General features: G+C 45.4%; 1 protein-coding gene across 2 annotated transcripts in view; it reads right to left on the bottom strand.

Annotated features, from left to right (window-relative positions):
- Window positions 1–5343: 5343 nt before the first annotated feature.
- Window positions 5344–18376, bottom strand: part of PDLIM2 (PDZ and LIM domain 2) — a 59408-nt gene continuing 46375 nt past the window's right edge. For both annotated transcript variants that reach the window (XM_035139380.3, XM_035139381.3), the window contains exons 7-10: window positions 13764–13924; window positions 10185–10330; window positions 9043–9166; window positions 5344–6225 (exon numbers count right to left, since the gene is read on the bottom strand). In XM_035139380.3, coding sequence (XP_034995271.3) covers window positions 6030–6225; window positions 9043–9166; window positions 10185–10330; window positions 13764–13924 — 627 coding nt within the window. In that variant the 3' untranslated portion in view covers window positions 5344–6029. The remainder of the gene's footprint in view (window positions 6226–9042; window positions 9167–10184; window positions 10331–13763; window positions 13925–18376) is intronic.

Genomic DNA, 18376 nt, shown 5'->3' with positions numbered 1-18376 from the left:
CTTCCCGGGGGCCAAATTTGCCCTGCAGAGCTCCTGACGCGACTCCTCCGCTGCCCGGGGAGCTCAGCAGAGTCCCCGAGAGTCAGCGGAGGCGCAGTTGCGGGAGCCATTTTGGGCACCAGCATTACCTCCAGAAGCGACGTCCCGAGTCTTCACACAGAGAGCGGTGGATTCCTTCCGTAAAAAGCAACGATCAGGAAAAAACAAAACTCAGCGTGAGTAAAAAAGCTTGATTGGCAATATTTTTTTAAAAAAAAAATTTGGACACGGTGGGTGACTATAAAAACGGAAGTCGGTCTCCCACTTTGATTGTTATGTGAAGCAGTAACCTGATCCCCAGCAGGGGAAGAGAGAGGAAGTAATTAATTTACCAAGAATCAGACTCTTAAAACCCTCCAGGAGACTGGAACTAGGTCCCTGGAGAGAGCAGTGAATGGATTGATATTTTGCTATTATTAAGAAAAGACTATGTTATTGATATTTGGATTCACGAAATAGCCAGGACTGGACTTAAAATGGATTCCATCTGGGAATTTGACACCTGTCACATCCGGTTTTATTATCTGCTGCTTTCCCACGGGATTTCAGAGCAAGGACGATGGCAGTCTCAACATCAGTACAGGACTTACAGTACCAAAAGATCTATTTGGAACTTTTATACATCAAGGGACAGCTGGTCAAGAACAATGAACAAGTGCGACAAATTAACAACAGACTTGAAGACACGAAGGGAGATATGGACAAGGATTCTGGAAGAGAACTGACCTGCGCAGACAACACGGAGGAAGAAATAAAAATGACAGACATTAACAATAATTTAGAAGAACTTCAAAATTGCAAAGAAGAGAGGGAAGAAGACTGTCAAAAAGCCCCACAAGTGGGAGATGTGGGACAAGTTTTGGACTTAAAAAAAGAACTCTCCAACGGAGAACCAGGGGGGGTCTCTGCACACCCAGTGAGAGAGGGTGTGCAGGGAAGGCTCTGGGTTGAGGGGAAGGAAGAAGGGGGGTGTTGGGAAACAGCAAGGAAAGTGTGGAGACAGCAGAGTGGCTTTAAAAAATATTGCTGGAAGTTTTTGGAAAGGGTGGGAGTGGGATAAAATGTTTAATCATGTAAATTTAGGCTGGTCTGATTGGAAATGTCCGACACTGGTATGAAATATGGAATTTGCTGAGGTATCTAGGGAATCTGGGTCCAGGGGAAGGAGGGGGAGAATGAAGTATTAAAATGCAGTTTCATTGTTGGTAAAAACTATAAGTTGGGGAGATATATTAGAATATGAGTATTTAAAAATTGAGTTTATAGATATAATTTAATGGTGATAAGGAATGAGGAAATGTTAAGTAAAAATTATCTGGTATAAGGTGAAAACTGCTCTACGAGGAAGTAAATTAGGGAATCAAAGAGGGGGAAACCGGGGAAGTCTCAATGTTATGAGAATGATATAAGATTATTAGATTGATTTTTTTCTTTTTATTGTTATATTTTTCTTTTTTCCTTTTTTTTGGGGGGTAGGGGGATCTTTTTCTTTTTTTGTATGCTGAATTTGTATTTTGTGTTATTTCTTTTAATGTGTAAAATGAATAAATATCATTTAAAAAATAAAAGGAAAAACATAACATCTTTATGAATAACATAATAAGGAAATCTCTATATAAAATTTGGAAAAAATATCAAAGAATATTAGAGCCAAAAACACCGTGGTGGGTGTCACCATTTGAGATAATAGCGGTAAGAAGAGTAAATATGGGAATAAGGTGGCCAACTTTAGAGAGATAGTAGAAGAATCCAGTGGAAAGTAGAAGTTAAAGGAATATGAAAAAAATTAAAAATCTGTGCAGTGTTTGGCTACAGTACTTTCAAATCAGACAAAGATTTCAATTAGATAATAGAATTGGGTTTGAGAAAGAAATGTCAAAATTTGGAAAAAATCTTGTTGGAGGGGAAGGGAAAATATATAAAAAACATGTATGAATTAATATTGGAATGGGAGACAAAAGATGAAGTGACAAAAGAAACAATGATAAAATGGGCGCAAGATCTCGGAAAAACAATTACAATTGAAAGATGGGAAAATTTATGGAGAAGGGATTTAAAGTATGTAACAAATTACGATTTGAAAGAAAACTTTCAAAAAATGCAGCACAGATGGTATATGACACCCACAAAAATAGCGAAAATGTATAAAGGGTCAAATGATACATGTTGGAGATGCCAGGAAGATCGGGGAACCTATATGCACATTTGGTGGAATTGTAAAAGAATTAAAAAATATTGGGGTGACATCTACAATGAATTGAAGAAAATTTTAAAATATTCTTTCAAAAAAGAACCGGAGACATTCTTATTAGGGTTATTAAATGATGAAATAAAGGTAAAAGATAGAACACTAATGATGCACGCGACAGTAGCTGGAAGAATGCTGATTGCAAGAAATTGGAAGAGCGAAATAGTGCCAAAAAGGGAGGAATGGGTCAAAAAATGGATAAGCTATCAAAATTTAACGTTTAGAGCGGGAAGGGTTAAAGGTATAAAAGAAAAGTTAAAGAAAAGTTGGAGTATGTTTAAACAATATCAAAAAAATCAAATTGAAAAAACCAATCTCCTAGCGGATGTATAAAAGGCATAAAACAAAAATGAACAAATAGAAAATAAAGAAAGCATATACAAATAGATACAAGATTGAAAATAGACCAGAGCAAAGAGTTGGCTGGAAGTCATCGTTTTAGGGGGGAGGGGGGAAGAGGATGAATGTAGAAGTGTCGTTAATTTTTTCCCCAGTTTCTCTGTCTTATGTGTTTTTTCTTTGTATGAATGAGAAATTTATATGTGTTTTGTGTTTAATTTAATTTAATTTGAAGATAAATATGATTTCGTATTTGGTTATATCGGTGATGATTTTGTTATTATCTGTTATTTGTCAGTGTTCGTTTAATATTTTGTTTATTTATATGTAAGTATGTGTAGGTGTCATTTTTTATGTATATTTCATGTAAATCATTATGTCAATAAAGTTATTATATATATATATATATATATATATATATATATATATATATATATATATATATAAAGAAGATGCAGCCTCAAGGCTCACCTTGGCCACCCCTAGAGTATCCAGTGAAGAGAACCATCTTCAAACTTTAATGCAACCATGGATTTGCCATAATTACATGAGGTGTAACATAACATTGCCCCGTGGAAGAGCTTTCAGAAAATGGGACAAGATGACCAGGGAAGGCTGTAGATCCCTGCAATAGGAGGATTTTGAGCTCCTGCACATGAAAGTATAAGAATGGCTACTGCGCAGTGACACCTTTCCTTACATTGGTAACCACAGGAAATGGCAGGTCTTGTATCCCCATCACAAGCCTGAGATAAAATGGCTAATCGAGTCATCTTTCATTCTGTCACACCATGCAGAAGGGAGCTGGGCCACCATATGGCCAGGAAAGCAAGCAAGCTTTTTGTGAAACTGGCATAGTAGCAAGCTATAGAGGCTGACTGATGTTTGACTCCCTCTTTGGGAAGATCTAGGTGTGACCTTGAAGGAGAAAAGCTTTGTGATAAGGAGAAGGGGCAGAGTTGAAGCTCAGCATTTTAGGTTGAGCTGAGAGTGAGTTAGTGGCCATCTGCCTCTTAGGGAGAGAGGAGATGGCGGACTGGGGTATAATTGACTAGAAAGAGGAAATAACTTTTTATAATAGCTGACTCTTTATTTTCTTTTATTTTCTTTACTATTCATGTCACTTACTGATATGCTAAAAGAACAGAACTTGAAGAACACCCAAGCCTATTTTGTTCAGGTATGTTACAGAGCATATTCTAACATGAATAGGGTTTCTATAGCTTTTGGAAATCTGAGTCCTTTGCCTTATTATAAGATCCTCTCAAGTTCTAGCATAAAGGTTTTTCTACCCCCACAGGCAGTCTAAGCTCTGCTTTCCTAAGTGTCTATACCTAGACCACATGGCCTGGGCACAAATACGTAACCAGTGAGCCCACATATGAGAAGGGAGATTGCGATAGCGTACAACATGGGAAGGATGTGAACTTATTTGAACCCCCAGTGCAGTCTGAACACGGCATGTACTGTTAACCAGGCTGAACAGCCCAGCATCTTGGAGACAAAACACACAGGCAGAGAGAGAAGGGGGCAGAATGGGTGGTCCTACTCTAAACAGGTTACAAGGAGACAGCTTCAACTGGCCCTTGTGTCTCTGCTTCTCTTCAAACCTTTAGCAGATACTAAAGTTCTTAACATTTGCTTATGTGCAAGTACCATCTCCTGCATACTCTTTAGCCAGAAACTAGAGATCTCTAAGTGACTGGGGGGGGGGGGGCTACCTTTGGTTCACTACCCTAGTGGTTGGCCGACTACCTGCACCACATTTAAGAAGAAGGTTCAGCAAGATGTTGGAAGAATGGCTGTTGGAATCGGAACATGGAATTAGATGGATCCTTTGTATGATTCAGCAAGGCAACACTTAGGATGTTAGGATCATACAGAAAAACCCTTAGGCTATGTACACGTATTTCATTTACATGTTGTGTTTTTGAGGCTGATGGAGCTTCCCTGCTATGACACACTGCCTACAAGATGCAACTTGCCATACCTAATACTATTACACCTTTTGCTTTGCTAGTCATCAAAAGGAAGATTGGTTGTGTGGTCTTTGCTTGTTGAGCGCAGGAATGTGCCAGGCAATCTGTAGTCAATCCAGGTTTTGTTGTGCCTCTGTGTTGCCAGTCACTTAACAGCAATGCCTTTAGCTCATGACAATAAACTAAGACTTCAGTCGTCAGTGGCATACTCCCTCCCTGCTCAGAAATAGCTGGGAGAACAATTCAAATGCCACCTCCTACAGCCTCTGTTCACTGCGTATGGCATTTCGTATGATGAGGGATTCCCCATAGGCTGCCCTTTCCCCCTCCCGAAATACAGTGGAACCTCGGGTTACGTATCGTCCTCCTTACAACCGCTTCGGGTAATGAGCTCCGCTAACACGGACGTAGATGCTCCTGGTAGCGAACTTTGCCCTGGGATGTGAGCGGAAGTCGTGCGCCGGCAGCACAGCAGCAGCAGGAGGCCCCACTAGCAAAAGCACGCCTCAGGTTAAGAACGGTTTCGGGTTAAGAACGGACCTCCAACACTAATTAAGTTCGTAAGCGGAGGTACCACTGTAAGAGACTCCTGTCCTGTGTGCAACGGCTGAGGGGAGGGTGACAAGCTCTTATAAAACCTTAACATGAATAGGCTCCTTTCTCCAATCCCCTTCATGCAGGCACAAGCAAGTACAACATACATACATACATACATACATACATACATACATACATACATACATACAACATATATATTATATTTCATATAGAGATCTGGCTGAATATTTTATAGAAGCTTTACAGAGAGTCGGTATTCAAAGCTGCATCCATGCCACCCCAGTACCTAGTGCTTCAGTGACACCCCTAATTTTCCTTTCCTCTTCCATCTCTACATTGACACAGGAAAGTTGGCAGCCGTGGCGAGAAAAAGGCGCTAGAGGCACAGAAGGGCTTTAGTTACCCTGCAAGCGGCAAGAGCCACTTGGGTTTGGGTTCCACTCCCCATGGGGCAGGGAGGGGCAGGGGCAGCACCACTGCGTTCCATGGGGTGCCCCAAACAGACCCTCTGCAGGCACAGCTTGGCAGAGAGGAAATTTCAGCTATTCCTGCAAAACATTCCTCCGGAAGATGCTTAGTGCCAAATGTGACCAAGCTTGCCTTTCTAAGGAATAGGCCAGAAGCTGACAATGCCATTTCCCTAGATCTCTGAGCCCTCCTGGCTTCCTCTTCCCTGTCTGTCTCAGCAGGCAGAATCCTGAGTGGCTGGGATTGTGCATAAAGCGAAAGGTCTGATAGCCAATCGAAATAGACCATCCAGGGAGGCCTCTGGAAGTCACACAGATTAGATGTTGGGAGGAAGCCTCCAGGGTGGGGGCAACACCAGTTTCCTTCTTGCTCATTCCCCTGCATGCCAATGGCACAGTTTAGGACTGCGAGTAGACGGCTGTGACTGGGCTGCCCCCTGCTGCCCCCTGGTGGCGCTGGCGGGCATGCTTCTCACAGTACATCTCTTCGCCAACCCAGAAGTGGCCCCGCATCTTCAGGTTGAGGCCACAGTCGGCGCAGATGTAGCAGGAGGGGTGGCGGTAGCGGCTCTCCTGGATTCTCACTGCCTGGGTCCTGTAGGAGATAGTAAAACATGACTCAGAGGGGAGGACAGATATGACTGGCACTCTGAAATCTGGTGCCCCGTTAAAATTCAATGTTAGCATGTTTAGAGCAAAGTTCCTAGCCCTCAGGGTTGTGGAGAAAGTATTGAGAGCATGGGGCAGTACCAGGAGCATGGGTTCTGTCCAACTACATCCTACTCAAAATTAATGGATCTAAGCTAGGTATGTCTTAATTTCAATGGGTCTACTCTGCATAGGGCTAGCATGGGACACAACCCAGTAGATTTAGTTACTTTTGTCATATTAGCCACAACACAATTTACATATAGACACACACAAGCCACAGAGATACTTTTGCATGTGTTATTCTATGCAAGAGTCTCCCCCAACTGTCAAACAAAAGACTGCTGCCTACAAATCATCATTTATTATCTTCTTTCAGCCTCCTTCCCCTTTAAACAAATGACCAGGGCAAAATCTCTCTCAGAACTAAGTGTTCATTCCAGGGAGCCTCCAGCCTCCTTCCCCTGCTCATGGAATCAGTAGAAGCTTTCCATTTCCTTGCCTTAGGTACACAGGAGTAATTTTGTTGTTCCCGCAAGGGGACAATGACAATAGAGATTATCTTACACAGTGCCATCTGTGATACACTCATTTGAGGCCAGATTTACACCCCCACCCCGGCAGCCCCCTCATGCCACCTCTACAGCAGCCTCTTGGTCAGGGGTCCCCAAACTTAACCGTCTTTGGGCTGGATGCCCGCCGTGCCGATTGCATGGTGGGCTGGAGGGTGGGGGAGCACGTCTGTGGGGCGCGGGAGCGCGCGGCTGTGTGCGCCCATGCGCATACGCTATTTCTGGCATACTCCCAACCTGGAAAGCGCTGGAAATAGTTTGTGCGCATGTGCAGAAGCCTCCTCCGACCCAGAAGTACACCGGAAATGTGCGCACAAACTATTTCCGTTGCTTTTCTGGGTTGGAAGTCGGCAGCCGCGCCGGTAAGAGCGGGCGGCGGGCGTCCCCGGGGACCGCATAAAACAGCCTCGGGGGCCGTATGTCTATTGATCCCTGGGCCACCACTTTATTTCCCACTGCCACCAACCAGGCTCTACCTGGTAAAATCCTGAGTCCAGTCAGGGTTAAATTGGAACATATTTATTGCACACCTTTTTTTGTGGTGTGCAAATATGTATCTGCCACTGCAATTAAGAGCCACAAGTGGTGCCATTTCAAGGAGGGCCTCATTATTGAATTTTTAATAGATGTGATATGTTTTTGCCTGCTCTTTAATTGTCTTTAGGATTTGCTTTATTATTTACCTGTATTACAACCCGAACCATTTGGCATCCTTAGCGCAATGGATGGAGTGTTTGCTTTGGGTCTGGTTCAGCCACAAAAACGTATTCAACAACATGGGACCTGCCACTCTCTCTGTCTAACTGTCTCAGGTGGTTGTTTCAAGGAGAAAATGTGGGAATGTGCTTCCCTGAACTTAGAGGGAGACTGGGATACAAATATAATCAATAATGAAAAATAAAGGTAGTAGAACCCGTATTTGCCCACCATCACAGACTTAATGGCACATATTTTTGTTACTGAAAAAATTCTATGGCATTTCCGTTGCAGTAAACAAAAAAATCCCAGAAGAGTGCTTTATCTGTGGCAGAGCCTAAATTGTGGAATTTCCTCTCCACAGAGATGTGTTTTGCTTCAACATTGCATAGCTCCCACTGTATGCTGAAGACACTCCTCTTTACCCTGGTCTTAGACACCCAATACATATATTTTAGGATCCACTCTATTCTTCTGATTATAATCTTCTGATTGTAAAATGAGTTAACCACTTTCAGTATTGTATTTTTATATTGCTATAATCTACCCTGGGACCATATGGTGAATGGCAGGTAAAATATTTCCTCATCATCAATGCCATAACATAAGTAACCCCATGCCTTTTTGGCAATATCCCTACTCTTCAGCCACCAAGTTCATTTCAAATGGCCACAGTGAACTTTCACATGCTCCAAATTGCAGTTCTGGTCTCTGCCCAGCACATGGCAATGCATAACTGGTCCCCTAAAAAAGGTAAAATTAGGTCCAATCGTGACCGACTCTGGGGTTGCGGCGCTCATCTTGAGTTATTGGCCAAGGAAGCCGGCGTACAGCTTCCAGGTCATGTGGCCAGCATGACAAAGCCGCTTCTGGAGAACCAGAGCAGTGCATGGTAACGCCGTTTACCTTCCCACTGGAGCAGTACCTATTTATCTACTTGCACTTTGACATGCTTTCAAACTGCTAGGTTGGCAGGAGCTGGGACCGAGCAATGGGAGCTCACCCTGTCGTGGGGATTCAAACTGCCGACCTTCTGCTTGGCAAGCCCTAGGCTCTGTGGTTTAACCCTACTGTGGTTATAATACCATGAAAGTGTAGAGCAGGCATCCCCAAACTGCAGCCCTCCAGATGTTTTGGCCTACAACTCCCATGGATCCCTAGCTAAAAGGACCAGTGGTCGGGGAAGATGGGAATTGTAGTCCAAAACATCTGGGGATGCCTGGTGTAGAGTGGCAAAGCTCTCTTCGGATTCAGCTACATTCATCACAATAATACGTTTTGAATGCGTTATAAACAGCCAACACTAGGTGGTGCCAGAGAGCAGAAAGGAGTTTATATGGATTTTTACATAGGCGTTTTCCCCTTTTTGTTGTAACGATTTAATTTCTGACTTATTTATAGCATTTTTAACCTGTGTCTAGATCTCGTATCCCTCCAGAACACCACCATGCACCCCTTCCACAGCTGCATCCCATCCAAGGGAGAGAAACACTCACGTGATTTTGCTGCCACACTTTTCACACACATGCAGCTTCTGGGCACTGCCTGCCATGGAACTGCTGACTGGCTGCTTCTGTGTGCTGGGAGACAGTGAGCTGGGAAGGTGAGTCACGGAGCCCTCTGCCAAAGCAACCAAGAGGGCACATCAGGATTCAGAAGCAGGCTGTCAACAGATTATAAATAATGTGCAACCCCCTATGTGCATCTACTCAGAGGGGAGTCCTAGTGTGTTTCATGAACCTACAATCCTGTGTATAGGATTGCAGACTTAATCTAATGAAGCAAAAGGTTAATTATTACCACAAACACCTCAGTATTAATTGCCTTTTAAAAAGTATTAAAGCTAGCTAGCTAATAAAACCATAGATATCTACTAATGGTTAGAAGGAAAATGCATATTTAATTTTTTTTAATTTCCCTTCATAACAGCACCAAAACAGACTATCACAAGCAACAATTAATTCACAGACGGAAGTTTGCCATCAACAAGTTGTGGGCAAAAGGTCCCAGGTTCAATCTCAGGTCAGGCTGGAAGAAACCTCTGTTTGAGATCCTGGAAAGCCACTTCCAGTCATTATAGATAATGCTACAGCTAGGTGGACCAATAATATTACTCAGCTTCCTAGGTTTCTAGTTTTTACGGGTAGTTGATTAACCTGCTAATTCCTCCACATGCAGCTGGTGGGTGACCTTGGGCTAGTCACACTTCTCTGAAGTCTCTCAGCCCCACCCACCTCACAGGGTGTCTGTTGTGGGGGAGGAAGGGAAAGGAGAATGTTAGCTGCTTTGAGACTCCTTTGGGTAGTGATAAAGCGGGATATCAAATCCAAACTCCTCCTCCTCCTAATTCAAAGTTGCAGTCCTATACAGAAGACTTGGGCCACATGTCTCTTGATCTTTGCCTTCAACTACAAAAGTATTCTCATGGACTCACACACAACCTCAGCACTCACCTGCTCCCCAGATATATATATATATATATATATAAGTTTCAAGCAAACAGAATACAGACCAAACCAGAAGCATTAGAAAGTATTTCACACCACATTTTATGGGGGTGACTGCATTTTGTCTGCTACTCCCAAGTCCAAAGAAACACAATTTTCCTGCTTTCCTTCCCAGCCACCTCTACCCTCACCTTTTTCATCCAACTCCAGAGCTTCTTGGAGCAAGCGAAAAGTGCTGGATTGCCGTGGCAGAGCCCTGGTTTCACGATTTTCTTGCATCATCTTGTAGACCTCCGAGTCCCCTTCCAAATGACGCATGGCTGGCTCTGTATCCAGACTAGAGAGAGAGAGAGAAAAGCAATGCAGCCAGTCCGTCCTGGGAAGAGGAAAAATACCTCAAGCTTTTTATATCCCAGGAGGACAGGACAAACCAGTCTTCCATCACCAAAATAATTCCGCAGAACCTGGAGGAAGAGGTGGGACCAGGAGAGACCCAGGAACAGGCACACCTGAATACTGTTTCAGAACAACAGACGCCTCAGTAGAAGGATGCAGGATTCCAGAGGGTTTGCCATGAGCAGCGTAAGGAGAGAAATGGGAGCCCTTTCTTCTTTCTTCTGTCCCATTTTGCCACCTGAGGCGAAAGGGGAAGGTGCTGTCTCACCCCCCCCCCTGCCATCACCAAAGCCTTGCTTGCTGCCCTCCCAACCACAGGAGAAGTGAGGAAAAGTGGTGGCAGTGGTAGAATCACAGGATCATAGAATGGTAAGAGTTGGAAGGGACCTCAAAGGTCATCTAGTCCAACCCCCTGCAATGCAGAAATGGTGAGATGGAATGTCACATGAGCTCCGCAAGGTGTTGCCGGAAGCTGCTGCCGCTTCTCCTAACTTCTCTGGTTGTGGCGGTAGGGGTGGGTGGTGCCTGCAGGGGCTCTGCCCTTTTGAGATTCCATTGCCCAAGGCAGCTGCCTCCGTCCACCTCCAGGATGCACTGGCCCTGGCTCCAAGTAAGCCAGGACTTCAGAAAATGGAAATGAGCTCTTCACTGACTCAGAGAAGCATCCCAGCCCCTCCTCATTTCTCAACAAGGATCTCCTACTCCTTCGAGTCCTAGCTGTGGAGTTCCCCTGCCAGCTACTCTCCTAGGCCCCCTTTGTCACCCTGGTGCCCTCCAGATTTTTGGGTGACAATTCCCATCAGCCCCAGCCAGCTCACCAAAGCAGCTCCCCTGGTGAGCTGGCTGGGGCTGTGAAGGTGTTCTCCTGGCCCCAAGCCTTCTGAAGTCTTATCAGACAAACATACCTCCAGGAAAGGGAGCAGAGAGCAACAGCATGTAACACAGCAGCAGGAAACGCCCCACCCTAGGAAGGAGGCTCCACCTACTGTTACCAGGCAGGTATAATGACCCTCAAGGGCTAACAGTTTCAGCAGGAACTGAATCCTGCTCCCCACCACCACTGGAGAGATTTCCTTTCCTGCTTGCCTGTCCCCAGACCTGGTCAGGCTCACTCTCCTGAGAGTGCAGGTAGAACACGCCCTACCTGAGACACCTGCCCAGCCTCTAGACTTGTCAGCAGCGTCAAATTAACCCTCACTCAGCCTCACAGCAGGAAAACATTAAAAAATAGGGAGAGACTGCTGAGTCAGGCAAGTCAGCCAATGAGACGCTTGTGGGAAGTCCCCAAACAGGTTTTGAGCACAAGAACCACACTATCCCCTCCTGGATTTTCCAGGAACTGGTATTCTGAAGCAGGGCTGCCTCCAACCATGAAGGCAGAGCCCCTGACAGCCTTATCTCCACAGAATTCTCTCATCCTCTTTTAAAGCCATCTAAGTTGCTGGCTATCACTGCCTCCTGTGGGAGCATGTGCTGCAAGAAGTACTGTCCTGAATGTGGATGTCCACAACTTCGTGTTATGAGAAAGGGAGCCAAGAAGTTCTTTCTCCACCTTCTCCAGGCAACGCACAGTGGTATAAACCTCTGTCATATCGCCTTCTTTCTATATAAACTAAAGCAGAGGCTAATACTTTCCCTGAAGAGCAAAGTAGGCCGATACCGATACCGTGCTCCCAGGAAAACGAGAGATAAGCTGTGTATACATCACCTGCTTAAAATTCAGCAAGGTCATTCTTTTTCACTGCATTTCAAACCACATTTGCATATTGTGTGCACATTGGCACAGTTTGATGTGTATATAAATCTCCTATTATACTATGTTCATACCAGTGGGCTGAGATATCTTTACCCTGTAAGCAGTTATCAATTAAGATCAAAGCAGGTTTGGGCAAAACACATCAAAATGTAGCATTTCACATGAAAGGTCAAGGCAGATGTGCATTGTGGCCAATGTGTGTTTTCGTGGCTTCCCCAACCAGCAGTGGGAAGGGTCTGCATGCAGAGTCAACAGGAGTATATACACAGCCATCTGCCTCTTTGTCTGGTATCCACCTAAGGAAATAGCCTGGGAACAATAGTGAGGGTCTATGGGGATATTTGTAGAATTTGTATTCTAGGCAGAGAAAGCAGAAACCACCCTAAAGATCTGGCTGAGTTTGCTGCTTGGTGATCCAGGGAGAGACTCTGGCTGTGTTCACACTCTCTAGAACTGCATCAAAGTCGTTTGCCTGATTTTTTTTTGGGGGGGGGGCAGCATTTTGGCTCCCCCCAAAGTAGGTGATGTGACTTCAGGGAGGGACTGCCATTGCAATTTTTTTCCAGATGGAGCCTGGGACATGGGGGGGGAGCCCCTGCTAAGAAGAATCCATCCGTCCGTCCCCCCCTCTTTTGGCTCAGAGGGTGTTTTATGTGAGGACAACAAAGTCCTTTCTGCCCCTGTCCCAGATCCGAGAGCAATTTTATTTTGAGATCCTTTTGCAGGCTGCTTGGAGAACTTCTTGAGGCTATAGAAATAAAATAAGCAGCAGGGCCCTTGGTCCCCCTACTCTACAGTTGCTTGGTGGTGAAGACAGAGGGACGTGCCTTGGCAGTGGCACTGCCCTTGAACTCTGACCCCCACCCACTCCTGTCTGCCAACACCACAGAAGCGCATAGAAGCGAAGAACCAATGTAGTCTATGTGGCCTGAAAGGCAGGAATCACTCTACCGCAGTGCAAACAAGGTTTCTGTGTTTTGAGAAGTACCTGCTCTGCCAGCTCTACCTGTACTGAACGCATGAAACCTGGCACACCTGGAAGCACCCTTCAGTGTCAATTTGGTCTGGCAGCTTCTCATACATGATTTTAGCAATTTTCGGAAATAGATGCTTCCAGACAATCCATTTATTGAGCATTCATCCTGGTTAGTTTGCAGGGAGATTAGACTTTGTTGCCTATCTAATGAGCACTCACTCTGATTCGTTTGCAGGAAGGACGGATGACACTGAGTTTAAAGCAAATGTTATCTCACACTTCTCCACTCCCCTGTCACTTTCCTTATTGCAAATGTCTGATCTATTGGGGAAATGGGTTAGTTCTGTGGATGAAATCCAAAACAGTTTTTATTGTGCAACCTTTATTTGATACATATTGTATATTTTAAGTCATATTTTTAATTAGGACTTATTTGTATTGGATTAGATTATTCTAAGGTGTGTTGTACATTTGTTGCACATTTTGTTGGTTCTTCAGCTGGTAAGTTGCCTCATGTATCTAGAAAGAGGGTATAGTGCTGCTGCTGCTGCTGCTGCTGCTGAACCTGAATCGGCTGCTATGTGACTAAATCCCACCCCAAAACAGACAGTCTGAAAGCATCCTTAGCACTAGACAGATTACCTGTAACTGCGCTGGTAGGAAGAGGAGTTCCTGTCCTGGTCCTTCCTCTTCTCCCATGGGCTGCGGAATGAATATGCTCCGGGGGACGGAGATCCATTGAATGGAAGCAGAACTGTAACTGGAGATCCACTTGAGTGGCTGCTGCTCCTTCGCTCCTGCAGCTGGTGCAGAAAGAGATGGGGCTTGGTGTAAATGCATTCTGTAGGAAAGGTGTGGCCCCAAGGATCCTCTCAGCCCCAGGAAGAGATTAATTGACCATCACACATTATAGGACTTGGCCCCATAAAAATAAGCAGTTGCTACACAACCCAGGTGATGCAGGTGGCGCTGTGGTTAAACCACTGAGCCTAGGGCTTGCTGATCAGAAGGTCGGCGGTTCGAATCCCCGCGACAGGGTGAGCTCCCGTTGCTTGGACCCAGGCTCCTGCCAACCTAGCAGTTTGAAAGCATGTCATAGTGCTAGATAAATAGGAACCGCTACAGCGGGAAGGTAAGCGACGTTTCCATGTGCTGCTCTGGCTCCCTTGGCCAATAATGCGAGATGAGCGCACAACCCCAGAGTCGGTCACAACTGGACCTAATGGTCAGGGGTCCCTTTACCTTTACCTTACACAACCCACATTGCCAATATACACAACCAGGGGTGAGTGCAGCCAAACAATCCAAATTCAGCACCAGGGAAAACTGTATAAATGACACAAATTTACTAAAATAATGGGGGGGGGGGAGAACTGAGATAGAAAGACATAGACAAGAAGCTTCACCCCTAACCACAGGAATCTAATTCAGCTAACTTCCTGGTTTTTTAGGTTGAGCATGAACACCAACTTGTCAAACATGTTTTTGGGCTAGAAACCTGCCTGTGTGGTGTACCAGTTAAGAGAGTTGGACTAGGACTGGGTAGACCCAAATTCAAATTCCCATTCAGCCACAAAATGTACTGGGTGACCTTGGGCCAGTACACACACACACACACACACTCAGCCTAAAATACTTAAAAGGGAGGTTATGCATATAAAGCTGGGGTGGGAGAGAGAGCAATGTATGCCCTCTTGAGCTCCTCAGAAGAAAGATAGCATTTTATTTATGTATTGCATTTTTATCCTAACACAGCGGTGGGCACACAAACAAGCTGAGATTTTCTTGAAGGTTAACTGTGTACCTAATATCACAATCTGCCTCCATGGAATTGTTGCACACTCAATCCCCAACAAACTCTCACCCTCCCTCTTACACACACGTGTCAGAACAAGATCCTGAAAGTTTTTGTCCATCACCACTACTACAGTTCCCCATTGTGAATCGATCCAAAAAAAACATGCTTGTAGACTGAAATACACACAGCTGACAGCAGATTGCCATATAATACTGGAAGGAGATCACAGTCAAAGGTGAGTGTTAAAAACAAAAGGTAATTCATACATTGCTACCTGAACTGAAGAAAAGCTGAATTCTTTTAACTATGTGCATTTGCTTATATTGGGTTATTTTTATTTTTATTTTAAAAAAAGTTTTGCTAGCCATAGGGAGAGGTGAACCATGGGAATCATGCAAAGTTCAAAATCTACAGTCTCATGAGATACTTTGCACCTCCACTTTGGAGCCAAGCTGATCCAGCAGATGAGACTTTGTCTTAAGTCTGGGAAGCTTAGCCTCATGTCCCATCTTTGCAATAGCTGCTTTTCACGCTTTTGCCAATCCCCATCTCAGCCTCAGATCACCAATGGAATGGGAACATAGAGCATAACACCAGGACTACAACATTCATTGTTGCAATAGTCCTCTCATGTCCTCTCATGGCTTTTAAGGACCGTCCACATGTTACTTCATCATAAGGAAACTCTACAAGCAATTTGGGAAGGTCTCCATGGCAAGCTGCACTATGCATTACAGCAGGGAAAGGAGTCATTATAAGCTTGTTCTGAGGATACAGCGGGAGAGTCGTAAACAGACTTGAATGGGGCTAAAGTTAAACAGGTTAACCCTACATTGAACTCATTTCCTGCAAGGGTGTGGGGAGGGGGCAGAAGAAGACGTTTGCACATTCTTGTGTCCATAACTCATCCTTGAGCTAAAACAATCAATGCCTAAAGCCTTTGGGTGGACACATTCAACTGCCCAACAGAGTGATGCGCTGTCCAAAAATCCTTTTCACAACCTTCACACCTCTCTGTTTCAGGGCATGCATCAACCACAAGGGGGAGCCCCACACCTTCAAAAAGACACTTTCCAGCTGCTAATTGGGAAGGAGCAATACAGCTGAACAGGAAGAAGGGTGCACAGAAGCTAGGGGGCCGGTGGGGAAAGAGAAGGGTGGAAACCTGACTCGGTGCTCTTTGCTGCTCCCCCTTTACACTAAGGTTACCAGATTTTTTCCAATGAATTTGGGTAAACTTCAATGGATTTTGTATGGGGACTGATTTGTAAATCCGGGGACTGTCCCTGGGAAACAGAGACATCTGGTAACCTTACTTTACACTGACTGTGGCAACTAGGTGCTGAAAATATAACTGCCAGGAGGCAGCTTGGGCAACACCATCACTGCTGAACCTCAGTTCCCAGGAGTACGGTACCCAGACTGGAAGCAGCAGCAGCAGGATTGAGATGTTTTGGCCAGAGCTTCAGGAAGTGAGCATCTGTAGGAGCACCAGAAAGGACCCACATCATTTTGCTTTCAGGGAAGCTCCCAGAATGGTTTGGGCCTATGCTTCTGTGCCAGGTATCCCAACCCGCCCGCCCACCCACCTACCCGCCTGTCTTTATAACACTCCAGGCATGCCAGCTCTAGGGAGCGGAGGTGTCTTCAGCCCCCTCAATATTTGTTTGAAAGGGGTCCACCCCCCGCAATGTTGAGGGGGCCCGCCCCAATGTTGCAGAAGACTGCACTGGTCAGGAGACTGTGGCGTCATGTATGTGCAATGCATACCAGGCCCCCCAAAATATTGGGGGGGGGAACCATCCATCACCAGCAGACAGCCTCCAGAACGTTGCCTGTGAGAGAATGTGGCCCTCAGACTGAACAAGGGCCCAGGACTGCCTGCTGGGAGTCTGAAGGGCCCTGCCCTGCTTCTCTCCACCTGGCTTGGGGCGGGGCCTGACGGGCTCCATAGAGGAGTGCTGCTGCTGGGCCTGCTGGGCAGAGAGGGCTCCTTTTTTAATATTGTTTTTATTTTTTATCTATGTCATTTAAAATTGTTGTTGACACAGTGGTACCTCTGGTTATGAATGCCTCGAGTTACATTTTTTCAGGTTATGAACGTTTTTATCCTGGAAGTGAGTGTTCTGAGCTCTCGGAGGCCTCGCTGCTGCCCAGAGCCAAGCCCAGACATCCGTGGGGCCTACGGAAGCTCCGTGACTGGACTCCAGCAGCAGGGGCTCTCCGAGGCCTCAGCAAATGCCAGGATGCCCAGCAGGTTGCATCCCAGCCCCAAAGTTGGGTAAGGAACACTTGCCTAACAAAGACCAAGAGCAGTGAAGCTGTTAAGAAAACAAAGATGAGCCTGGGCTGTAGCAAGATGGGCGGCACCTAGCCAGGTAAGCCCACCTGTGTGCTCCCAGGCCCTAGTTGAGGCAGCAGCTTGGGCAGAACACATTGAAGGGAAGGAAGTCTTTACCCAGCAATCCAGGGAAAGTCACCAGAGCATAGATAGGCAAGAGCAACAGGCACCGTGCAGAAACACACCCCACCCTTCCAGTGTCCTGGTGCTCTTCTGTTCCTCTCCTCTGCTGTATGTCTTCTACCCATCATGATCTTCCCCATCCCCAAGCAGCTTGATATTTGGAAGGCGTGGTACTGCTTGCCCTCCAAGCAAAGACTTGATTCCTTGGTTCCAGAGTGCCCACCCAGATTCCTTGGTTCCAGAGTGCCCACCCAGAGTGCCCACACAGAGACACCGTCAGTTCCAAGAAATATTGAAACCCATACAAAGATCTAGCCCAGGCCTACATACCATTACATGGAGCTTTGCTAAGTGACTCAACTGGCCTAACTTTGGAGACCTACCAAACACAAACACACCCACACCCCAAACACATTTAAGGTTGCCAGCTTTGAATAACAATAAAAAATAGTCACAAGCCCTCATGCTCTGGTAGAGCCTGGAAGACTGGGGTGAGAGCTAGGAGACCAATGTCAGAGATTGAACAGAACCTGAAGTATACTGCTATGCCTTTTCAGACATCAGGGAAGGTTACTGTACAGAAGACAGCATTACTGATCAGGCCAACAAGAGAAAGACCAATTGCCAAGTCTAAGAAGCTTAGGCAAACATTGGAGCAGGATGGCCCATCAATAGCTATTAGACATCATTGTTAAATGAAACCTCCCTTTTCCATAGTAGTCTATCACTGTATGAGAGTTGCTGGGGCAGCAACAATGTGGGGCAGCTACTGACTTTGTGCCCTGCTTATTAGCTTCCTGGAAGCACCAAACTAAATAGTCCCGTGGGCTCACTATAGAAGGACTCTGGCTCTTTTAATAGGAATGGTCCAATTGGTCGATTGGAACCCAAAAAATGGAGCAAGTTAAATGCTATAAATACTTGGGTGTCACCTTTCACTATAACTTAAAATGGGTGACCCATCGCAACAGAACAATTAATTTAGCAAGATGC

This window comes from Zootoca vivipara, chromosome 14 (assembly GCF_965207765.1).
Source record: "Zootoca vivipara chromosome 14, rZooViv2.hap1.1, whole genome shotgun sequence".
Lineage (NCBI taxonomy): Eukaryota > Metazoa > Chordata > Lepidosauria > Squamata > Lacertidae > Zootoca > Zootoca vivipara.
This window is presented reverse-complemented; position numbering and strand designations above follow the sequence as displayed.